This window comes from Diorhabda carinulata, chromosome 6 (genome assembly GCF_026250575.1).
Source record: "Diorhabda carinulata isolate Delta chromosome 6, icDioCari1.1, whole genome shotgun sequence".
NCBI classification, from domain to species: domain Eukaryota; kingdom Metazoa; phylum Arthropoda; class Insecta; order Coleoptera; family Chrysomelidae; genus Diorhabda; species Diorhabda carinulata.
In genome coordinates, this window is record NC_079465.1 from 2321472 (window position 1) to 2333384 (window position 11913).

The 11913-nt window shown below is 32.8% G+C and overlaps 1 protein-coding gene across 4 annotated transcripts in view; it reads right to left on the bottom strand.

Annotated features, from left to right (window-relative positions):
• The window catches only part of LOC130895647 (E3 ubiquitin-protein ligase UBR4), a 32239-nt gene extending 20872 nt beyond the window's left edge, over positions 1-11367 (bottom strand). For 2 of the 4 annotated variants that reach the window (XM_057803081.1, XM_057803080.1), the window contains exons 1-17: positions 11149-11367; positions 10934-11031; positions 8500-8739; positions 8122-8309; positions 7886-8067; positions 7505-7826; positions 7152-7445; positions 5941-6178; positions 5547-5876; positions 5245-5462; positions 5051-5180; positions 3782-4008; positions 3306-3679; positions 2960-3243; positions 1817-1985; positions 1380-1623; positions 267-1323 (exon numbers count right to left, since the gene is read on the bottom strand). In XM_057803081.1, the coding sequence (XP_057659064.1) occupies positions 267-1323; positions 1380-1623; positions 1817-1985; positions 2960-3243; positions 3306-3679; positions 3782-4008; positions 5051-5180; positions 5245-5462; positions 5547-5876; positions 5941-6178; positions 7152-7445; positions 7505-7826; positions 7886-8067; positions 8122-8309; positions 8500-8739; positions 10934-11031; positions 11149-11285 (4732 nt within the window). In that variant the 5' untranslated portion in view covers positions 11286-11367. Of the gene's footprint in view, positions 1-266; positions 1324-1379; positions 1624-1816; positions 1986-2959; positions 3244-3305; positions 3680-3781; positions 4009-5050; positions 5181-5244; positions 5877-5940; positions 6179-7151; positions 7446-7504; positions 7827-7885; positions 8068-8121; positions 8310-8499; positions 8740-10933; positions 11032-11148 lie in introns of all 4 variants that reach the window. The other 2 variants (XM_057803079.1, XM_057803078.1) reach the window with 1 other exon arrangement.
• Positions 11368-11913: the final 546 nt, after the last annotated feature.

The window sequence follows — 11913 nt, forward strand, 5'->3', positions numbered from 1 at the left end:
ATAAGAAATAGTTGAATAAGGGGTACAGGGTAGACAAGAACATTAAATTTCTATTAAGAAAATACACGATGGATCGATGGGAAGTTGTACTAGACAAAATACTGCCATTGCCTTCTAACAATAGGTGAGCTACCTATGTTTGACCTCAGATCTTGTTGGTTACCAGATAGAGCACTATTCCTGTCTATAATGGTGGCTAATACTAATAAATACATACATATATTGGAATAATCTATTGGATAAATACATATTTCTATAAAATTTACCTTTACCGGATCCAGCATTTGCCAACAAAATCATATCGACCATCAAATCAATAAATCCACTACCTTCCAGACTGGGAGACAACAAATGCTTCCCTAACTCAATCAACGCCTTCAGTATGGTTATCGAAACTTCTTCGGATACATTACTAGTTTGTTTAACAATAAAAGTTGTCAAAGCCTGTAATAACTGGCTATTTTCTTGTACCAAAGACTTTTGATCGTCGTTAGACGTGGGAGAAGTTGTGTCTTTACTTTCCACTGCGGTTATTGTCCATTTTCCACCGCTAGAAGTTGCCGGCGATTCGTCTTTATTAATAGTAACCGTAGTTGTGACTGTCGGTTCGATGGTGCTGGTACCTAAGATAATTTGACGTAACCAAGTTTGGAGTTTTTCGCTGTCGACGTTGGCTAGTTTACTCATACTCGAACACAAATAGTTCAAACTAGGATCCGTTGAACTTTTTTCGGCAGCTTGGAAGAGTTTATTGAAAAAATGTAGTACCCTTGTACCGTAATGTTGAGACATTTGTGGACTAGATACGGACATCAAGACTTTTACCAAATCTCTTTCTCCAGTAAAGAAAATTTCTAGAGCTTGTCTTCCTGACGATTTTTCTATTATTTTTTCGTAGAATTTCAAACAGTGATGCAAAATTTTTTCATCGATGTTAGCACTGTAATTTGAAGAATTTCCCGTTGTGTAATTGATTATTAATCTGTAAGTGTGATCTAGGACTCTCAGGTATATTCGTTTTTGGTGTTCATCGGTTTCGGTGTCACCAATCATTTTATCTAAAGTTTTAGTTACGCTATCATTCAAATATTCAGTTCTCAAATCGAGCGTTATAGATACTAATAGTTCTATAGCTTTATTTTTGGTATCTGTATTTTCTGTTTTAGGAGCGTGGTCGCAAATGAATTTAACCAAACACTGTAGTAGACGTCGAAGAGAAAAATTCACATTATAACGATTATTCATAGACAAAGTGGATATATGAGCATCTATTACTTTTAAAATTGCGCTCTCAGTTGGAATTATATCATTCTGGTAAGAACTCTGAAACATAAAACCGATATTATATATACAAAAAATTGATTTTACCACACACTTACCAATGAAAAGTCTTCCAATATCGATTTGTAATTCTGTAATTGCGCTGGTGTAACACAAGATGGTAATAAGCTAGTTAATTCTGAAGACAACGAACTTGTTAGGCTATTTTTAGTTGAAGCTATAGCTAAAACGTCTTGTAACCCTTCGAAATTCTGTATAAAGAATTTTTCGCAAGATGGATTTTGATCTACTATGGTATGTAACAGGGACCATCTAGTACAATGTAATATCGCCTGAGTTAGTCTGAAATCATTAAAAATTTATTTTATATATGCAAATTTGTAGTACCGTACAATGTAAATATCAAAAATATGGGAAGAAAAGGGAATAGATTGAATTTAAAATTTAATAGATCTTAGAATGACAGAAAAAAACAAAATATTTTTGAAAAAGTGTTGACATAAAAATAATCTGAATTATTCAACCGAAAATTTACCTTAAAACGTACGGCAACAAGTCTTGAACATAAGTACCATCAGATACAGTTATTGATGTACTTTCTGTTGAACCTTCTGGTTCTTCTAAAGCTACTTGAACTTTTGTCATTAGGGCATCAAGTAAAAATAAATGCCAAAACGGTGGAAGATTTTCTTTGGTTATCAAACCTAAAAAAAAATATTTTAAATCGCTAAAACACAACATTGAAGTAGACCCGGACCCAGTAGTAAACACAAAAGTTATAATAAAATGGGACAAACGAGTACATACATACAACCAGATATAATAATAAAGAATAATAAAAGACAACGATGCCTATTAATACATGTAATAATCCCATCGGAATACAATGTAACAAACAAACAAAAAGGAGCAAAGTTACTTAAGTATAAGGACCTGCAGATTGAAATATCTTCAAAAGTTAAACCCCAAGTTATTAGCCAATTACCAGGTGAAGGGGTACGATACTCAATGTAACCTCTGGCTTCCGGCTACTGAGGACAAGCCTCTCTTACTCAATTCCTATTCCCACCGTGCTGATGGTAACCTCCCGTACTAGATGGAGATCAGGTTCCCAGCCCCGGTGGAAATCTGGGCGGCGTGTGTCACAGCCTTACAAACACCGAGCTCTACCGGCTCTATGAAGACCCCAGCCTGAAGTCAAGTCGACCAGAATTAGATGGCTAGGCCACTTGGAGAGTATGCCTAGTACCAAACAATGCCTGAATGATGTCGAAGAGGATTATCCTATGTCTAACAGATCTCTAGGTGTGTAGCTGCTGTTTCTAGATTTGCAGGGCATCAGCATATGCTTGGATGCAACTTCCTTTGGAGTAAAGCTCAAAAAAATTACAAGATATTTCCTAGGAGTAATCAAAGGAGACGGATAAGACAATCATCTCCTTATCAAGTGCTCTTATGTTGTTGTTAGTGATATTCAACAATGCAGTACTATGCCCCCTACGGAAAATAAAGGTCAATATAGGAATTGTTTTAACAAAAATTCTATACAGATGCACATAAAATTTTATATAATCAATTGAATCGTTTCATATTGTAGAGATAAACCATAAAAATCCCATAAATAACGAAGTATTGCAATGAAAAATATTCGAGATATTCGAATAAAACTTCTACTTACCTTTTTTGACATCGGGAGTCAATGAAATAATACAATTTTTAACATTCATAATATCATATTTAATATTATTGACAGCGTCTGATACTTCTTTAAGTAATTTATCCGTATGTTGGGTATACATTCCTTGTTTGACTAGACAATCTTTTAACCATCTACTGAAATTTTTATGCGACGCTCTTGGTCCCCAAACCAACGAATGCAATAAAAGGGGTCCAGCCGTTAAACTTTCACCGGTTGCCAACCGTTCCATGTAAGAAGCCGATGGTGGAAGCAACTGCAATAACCTAAAATGGATATAAAAAAAACTAGTTATAACAACTTTTTTTATATGAAAATAAATAATCACCTCCAACATATGGTGAAACAGTATTGAGTAGCACACAGTCCCAAAAAGCTCATCTTCACAGTATTAGTTCCGGATGTAATATGAGTAACGTTGAGAATTTCAATTAAAGCGTCCAACAGCAAAGGATACTTCAATTTATCCGGGGTTCCCAAGATGAAATTGCAAGCGAGGCCGTCCAATTTGGGAGCGTCTTGATTGTTCACTTCCAAATTGGTTAAAACATAAAAACGCGGTTTCATTGCAAATTCATCCACTCCCGAAACCTTCCTATAATGATCTTCTATATCTTGCCAAGCTGTATACATTCTTGTCATCGTATTATCTTTCTCTTTATCGGGATTCAAGTTGGTTAAATAGAAAAGATTCGACTGGATCTGTAACAATGAAATATTGTAACAATTTTATCATCAACACAAGGTTTTCTCCTGACCAAAGTCAAGTTACGAAGTCTGAAAATAGTAGATAAATGAACTTACTTGTTCTAATAAAGATGTTGGCGGATCGTAAAGATGTTTCATTATATAATCAAATAACAATAATAATCTAGATAAATGCAGTAATTGGAAATCTTTGAGGGGACCTCTGGCTATTTCTGAACATCTTAAAACACCCCCTGCCATTAGTAACACAACGGATTTTTTCTGCATTAAATTTAGAGAGTGGAATAAATATAATAAAACTTGTGCATGTTCAACGTTCAAATCTAAAAAAAAAATTAGATTATTACAACTATATGTTCCAAGGGAAGGTACAGGTCTTCCATATCCAAGTAAATATCCAGCAGGGAGAATCTTCTTAAGCACAAAATAATCAGGAATTGAAAAAGAAATTATCACAGTTCTGAATAAAATTGCAAAAGGACATATAAATTTCTTCTGATGATCATGACAGCTCTATTCTAGCACTGAGCATCCATGTCATCCACCCATATCTACCATGGAAGTTCCGAAGAAGACTCGATGAAATAAGCAAGAATAGTAATCTATTTAGTTTGGTTAAACGGTCTATTGGCTCAAAATTGAGTTAACCGCTACTATTATGGATAGTTAACCGCTTTTATTTTCAAATTTGGATTGGAATTAAATATAGTTTTACCCCCTGTATTTCAAATATTGTAGAAATTGAATTAATTGCTATTATTATGAGTTTGGGACCCGATTAAGTCTAATTTTAACTTGTGTTTGTATGAAATACTGTTGGTGTATGGGAAGGCTCCGATAAAACCTATGGAATAAGAAATAAAATGAAAAAGAATTACTCTAGGGGTGCCTGTTCTGACATAATAATTTCCTATTCAAAATTAGGCAATATTGCACGAATGTAACCCAGACAAAGATACAACCTCTCATGTTAAGCGATTCCAAGTGTCCCTTAGACACTTGAAGTTCATACGAACGATCATAAGTATACGTTTTTATAAATAAATATAGTTTTTGTATACGATAAGATTTAGTATTTAAGGCAGCTTGTACACGGATACGAGGTTCTTAATAGTTTGACATTCGTCGAGTACGCTAGTTGGATTATTGAAACCAACTATTTTCTTGTTTAATAAATAGTTTTTTTGAGGTTATGTCACACATCAATCACAACTGGGCTAATCAAAACAATTGGTGGTATGTTTGGCACTCGACACAAAGCTCGTAGTGTTTCTTGTGTGCTTAACTCATGAGGGTCGAGCCCATTGGTTCGGGTTACCAAGTGCTTAATAAATGTGAAATCAACCATCGTCAATATGATCTTACCTTCGGTTTCATTATCATAAAGAGAACTGTGTGCATTGTTGAGAACGTTTTCGATTAAAGTATTAACTAATCTATGCCAAATGCTAATGACAGATGCTTCTTTTTCGTTTTGCGGTCTCAATAATAATACCTGCAAACAATTTTTATTTTTTGGTAATAAAATATTGGAACGGAATTTAATATCAAGATTTTACCTGTGCTAGAACCGCCAGAGTTCTTGGGTAAACTTGTAAAGGCCACGCATGTGGTACGTCTGTGTTCCAAGGAGACACCCCCAAATGATTAAGTAGACAAGCTTGTAAATTGCTCAAGTTGCCATTTGTGACTAAATTATGGGCGAATCTTGTTAGAGCTCCGGAAAATTCGCAATATAGTTGACCAAGAGCTTGACCAAAATATACGGAAATTGTACCTGAAAATGTGTATGCTAAAAATTCTACTACGGTAGATTTACTATCCAATAAAATCATTTCCAGTACAGTTTTTTGGAATTTACCTATTTCAGTTCTGGCGGTTTCCCTGTCCAAATCTCTAATAATAGCCGCAAGGATAATCATCTGTTGTTCGGTGAGACCATTCTTGACGTATCTTGATATGAACGTACTTTTTGTACTCAAAAAATGTTTGTTTAGAAACACGAAAACGTTGGTGGATAAAGCAATGAATCCGTGAGCTTCGCCTTTTTCTGGTACCATAGATCGAGATCGTTCGTTTTGTACAGTTTTTGTTTCGACGTTTTCCGATGAAGGGGATTTAGTTTCTGTCGTTTCCGGCGGGGCTAAGGTTTCCTCAAACCACTGTCCTAATATCGGTTCACTATCATCATCTGAAATCAAAATAAAACCATTTTATATTTACATTAATACATTTTTAATAAAATGAAAAAGTACCTTCATCTGTGGAACTATCATCTGAACACATGATCATATCTTCATAATATGTTGTAGAATCTGATTGACTGAATGTATCGCCCTCTGGAGGGTGTAATCTTTTAAGGGTGCACGCCTTTCGATAACTAACGATAGCTAGGTAAAATAAAAGGTGATTCAAGGGGGCGGCGTTCAATATTCTTGAAACTCTTTGTAAAGCAGTAAATTGGCCCATTATTGCTAACGGAGCAGGTTCCACCTGAAATAAAAAAAGTTATACACTTTTATAGATATTAGCATAATTTGATTGCTCAATATTATATTTAGTTTTCATACATTCAAGAAATATTGAAGTCTCATCCTTAACATCAAACTTTTCAGCCACTTATATAGCCATAAAAACTATGTATTAGTTCCACCAGGCTCAAATATACCGCCTACCTTACCCCCAAAGATCCCCAGGATCAGTAGAGGGTTAAGAACCTTACAGAAACCGCTACTATTATGGATTCAGGTGTAGTTCTACTAATTTTGTGTGAAATTGTGTCTAACGATTGAGTTAACCGCTTTTATTTCCAAATTTGGCCCCAATTGAGTGTAATTTCATCTTTTTTATGTCAAATAAGGTTAAAATTGAATTAACCTCTACTATTATGGATTTGGGACTCAATTAAGTGTAATTTCAACTATTTTTCTGTGAAATAGTGTTTTTAACAATTAAATTAATGGCTACATTCCATATGGGATTTTTATAAGCGCAGTTCTACTAATTTTGTGTGATATAATGTCTAAGAAATAAATTAACCGCTTTTATTTCCAAATTTGGATTCAATTAAGAGTAATTCCAGTCATTTTGTGTAAAATAGTGTATCTGATAATTAAATTAACCGTTTACATCAATTTCATATGATTTAAATTTTTCTCCATATGAAAAGTGCTTTGATCAATTGAATTCAACCGCTATCCATTTGGGATTATGATAACCGTATTTATACTTTTTTGTGCGTGACATTGCTTAGATTGATTAAATTAATCGCTTTTATAGAATAGTAACTCGAATCATCAAATTAACCGCTACTAAAATTAACCGCATTGATGGAATAGTATCTGGAATCATTAAACTAACCGCTACTATCAATATGAGGATCTAAATAGTACAATTTAACCTCTATTGCATTAGAATTGGATTTATTTGTTATTTAATAAAAATATTTGAAGATCGGATATCGTACCTGTACAATACTACCTGCACCTCCACATACTTCCAAATACAAATCATCAAATAATTCCGAAAGTAAACTTAAAGCTCTGGAAGCGAGAGCTACCGATAACACGCCGAAAGATTGTTGGAATTTTTGTAGTCCCGATCTAGCCGTAATCCCTTCTCGAGTTTTACAGGGACTTCTACCCTTTTCATCCCTTTCTCTAAGATGCGTAGTCTTTTCTACAGAAGTACTTGAACTTAGGTGTGTCTGAAGACCCGATATGAGTACCCATGCACCAGCTAATAAATAATTTTGATACACCTAAAAAAACACACTTTTAGTTATACATTGTTTGTGTTTTTTGTCTTTCAATAATTTACGTGTCCTCCGGCTCTTGTCGATGTCTTGATAACATTTCCGATAAAATTGTACATGTTTAAAGTTTCCTCAACCAAAGCTACGGCGTTAGAATCCAAATCATCTTCTTTTAGACCGGCTTGAGATTGTTGATTGGAACATTTTGGTGAAACAACTGATCCCATGGAAAGTACTGCAGCAGCCGCAGCTTGACTTAAAGCGCAATGTAACACAGCCATTGCGAGACTACATAATTTATCCAATTTACTCGATGTTAAAGGTTCCAAAACTGGTAGATTTAGGGCTGACATCGCTAAATTTATATCAGATAACGTCGAGGATAAACTGAAAAAAAAACCAATCAGGTATTATACAAGTTGATAAATCTACTAATTAACACTTACCTATTCCTAAGGGCTGTTGCTTCGGTATGGTTAGTTGGTATACAAAAAGGTTTGCCAGCTAGAGCATCCTCTACTTTGCCTTTGGCCTTTTTTATTGATGGTAAACTGAGACAAAGATCAATTAATGTATCTCCTGCTCGTAAGGCTTGCAAACTTTCAGTGTTCGCTTTTAGGAACAACCGCTAAAAATAAGATAACAATTTAGAATATTTTAGAACATATTGCAGTACACTAACATTTATTTCTGATGATGGGTCACTTCCTGAAGTCAATTCGGGTGCAGTTGACGAACCACTGGCTCCAATATCTTGAGATGCAGTACGACCATCTCTTAAAGGCAAAGTCAATTGTTCGTATATACTGACTGAGAGGTCAGATCGATGTTTAGACGATTCTTGTTTATTACTAACATCTCTTTCATTGCCTAAAAAGCGAGTTACATCAAGAAAATTTTGAATACATATCGTAATTTATATTTAGAACAAGAAACGTGCAAAATCAATGTTCTCAGTAAGTTGAAGCCAGAAAAAGAGGAATAAGAATGAAACGATTAATTAAAAACCACCATATACAAATACAAATTTTTTTGTGTCACAACAAATGAGGGAAATTACCTGAAGGCACAGGATTCTGCTGTGGTAAATTTTCCCCTTTCATGCTGTCGACTAGAATGGTCACCTCCGTGGTGGAGAGAAGTCTTGTACCTATACACAATACCTTAATTGCATTTAAATACCTCTCGATTTGGGCGCTACTTTGATTCGGTTCACTACACGCAGCATTCAGGGCACTTAATAAATATTTTAACAACACACGACATGCGGCGTTCACAGTCTCTAATTGGCTCGTTAATACTAAACAGAAAAAAGATAAAGATTAATTCTTATAGTATATTTAAGGTTAGGTTTAAGTATATTATCAGTTAATAATAATGTTCAAATTTAGTCCACATTCCAATAATCGAAGATAAAGTTCAAGATATACTGGCTATTTAGGAGAATAGGAATTAGATGGAGGATGGAGAAGCACAGCAGTCTTATTAAGACACATTATGTGTCCACCATAGGAAAAAACAGCCCACTAATAGTTCAGTTTCCTTCTTAGTTCGGCGAGAATGATTAGAGTGGGCTGTTTTTATCGAATATCATATTGTAATTTATGAAACAGTCATAAAAAATTAATTCGATTATCTTAAAAACTTCAAAATATTGTTAATTTCCTTATTAAGCAGTTCTCAACATACTTTCAAATGAATATATATTTTGGTATTTATATAAGTATGATTCATGTGATTTTAACTCAGCTAATCTATTATTAAACCTGAAAATGTTTGACTAATTTTCAAAATTTCACATTTAAAATTAGTCTGTATTATTTATCAAGCCCTTTTCATAATTTCAATTTATTAAATACAATTTATGTACAATTAATACAGGAAATTAAAAAAAAAAACGTTTATTTAAAACAAAAAAAACCACCAAGAAATAAAAAGCGCTAAATCTAAAATGTTTTTATTGATGTAAAATAAAAAAAACATGTTAATGTTAAATAACCAACTGTATGTTCCAAAATAATCAACACATAACAATCTAAACTGTTTTTAAAATATTATCTGTATAGCTATAGGATAAAGCTCTCATACTGAAAAAAATGCTATTAATAGCAATAAGGTCGTTGTATTCATTTTGGCAATTAGAATGTGCCAAATTTATGGTTTAATTCGTAACCCATAGTGAACACATGCAGACAAACCTTGATTCAAATCAATTAAATATATTTTAAAAACAAACATTTGGGGCACGGTGACACCAGGATTTGCCTATGTCATTTTGTAAGTCGACCCTAAATTAATCAAAAATGAAGAATAAAAATTTTTTAAATATCACTTTGTTTTCGAGATATTTATACTTGGAGTCGAAAAAACCTAACCTAACCTCAACAGGACTTCGCCTTTCAATCGGACTTCTTGCTTGATAATCCTCAAATAGCACATTTCTATCTTTAATTATGGATGAAATCTTCAAATTATTGCAAAATATTATTCTTATTTTATAAACCACACAATTCTTTCTAAAAAAAGGTTGTATCCATTGTAATGATAAAATGAAATTAAATAAAAAACCTTTTGTTAAATTTAATGTGTTAAAATCTTTATTCTAGATAAAAAGGGAATCTCCAACTAATATTTGGTTGTAACAACTAGTATCGATATCTCAAAAACAAAAATTTCGTTATATTTTGGCCTCATTAAGCTAAATTCATTGTCAGATTGCGGTGCTACAGAAGTCTTACACTCCCTGTATTTAGAAACGCACAGAAGTTTGTATAACAAACATACACTTAAAGAAGTTCTTCATTAAAAAAAATAATGTGCAATAGTAGAAATCCATCATGCTCCTATATTTTTATATATCAAGATTAACTAAACATTGAAAATAATTATAAATTGATTAAAACTTTCGTATAATCCAAGATATAGAAAGCTAAAACAAAAGATCAGAATTATTGTAGACTGATAACATCAATTGAGGGTATAAACTTGGGGATGATAAAGGATAAGATACAGGGAACTTTATTTCTGTAAAACATGTTCAAACTATAGTCTCAATTAATTAAAATCGAGTCAGGTATACTCAACCTTGAATCTCACCAAATATTGTGAAACTTAAACAACTCATAGTAATTGTGTAAGTATGTAATTAAATTATGATAAAAATCGCTACAATATTTAAAGAAGACGTTAATTGCCTAGAATTTGTTATAACTAAACAGTTTTATCAATAATTTAATGTTAAAATATAAAAAAAACGTTGTTAAATCATTGAAAAAAGTTATATTTAAAGGTAGTTTGAAATATATATTGAAGGCATATAGGTTAAAATAATTTACCATTTATTTTCGTGAATATTGAGGATTGTGGTCTCTCTATTGTATAAACTGAAAAAGGCGTTGGATAAAGACGCAAATTGGACTTATTTAAAACCTTGACACAAACTGCCACTGGTAAAAGACATTTGTTCAATTGAAACTATTCTAGAAAATACTTACAGCCGCTGGTGCTACTGCTGATGTAATCAGAAGCTAAAACAGCAATTGAATTGAAGAAATTTTTATTACTTTCTTTGTGGCGTAAAATCTCCGATTCACTAAAATGAAAACAAAAAATTGGATAAACAAAATGACTAGTAAAAAATCTGTCAGTATTTTTAGAACAACATAGTGTAAATTTTTTATCGGATATTATTAATTTATCGAAAACGTACCTTTTAACAATAGCTGAACATAACTCTATCAATTCTGCTGTGTTAGAAGTCTCATAATTTTTCGATAAGAACGGTTTTAACACAGACGTCCAATCTACTCCGCCACTGCTCGCTGCCATTGTATTCTGCCATGCCATTTGCTAGTGAACAATGATGACAAGCACACAAGACGAAATTTAGGGATTTTTGATTTTTACATGAAATTCTGTTTTACCAAATCAATTTAATCATTATGCTACGAATTTTAAAAAAGTAACTGAAAAGGAAATTCCATAGACAAATTTGTTTGTAAACTTCATTTAATATATATATGATTCTGTAAAACGTGTTTGAATATTATAAAAGCAACAAACAAATAAAAAATGAAATAAAAACATCTTAATTGTTTTACTATAGGTGTGATAGGACCATTTAAATCGGTATAGCGACATTACTGTTGGTAACTGTCATATAAATGGTGCGTTTGTCAAGCTCTAGCGCCAATTTCATTTTCCAAGAAATCCTTTATCATAGTTTTCCATTTATTTTTATAATTCATAGTGTTGCGAAAATTAAATGTACAATACATTAAATATATAAATGAAAATTTAGAGGAAGTTCACATACGTCAAACGTCAAGTTATTTATACCTTATGAGATTTAATTCCCTTCTTTATTTTTTTGTAAATTTTTAATATTATTGCTATTAAAGCGACATTCTGATAAAACATTTTTGATTATTCATTAGGACGACGCGAGGGGCGTAGCAAATTATCCCTTGTCGTA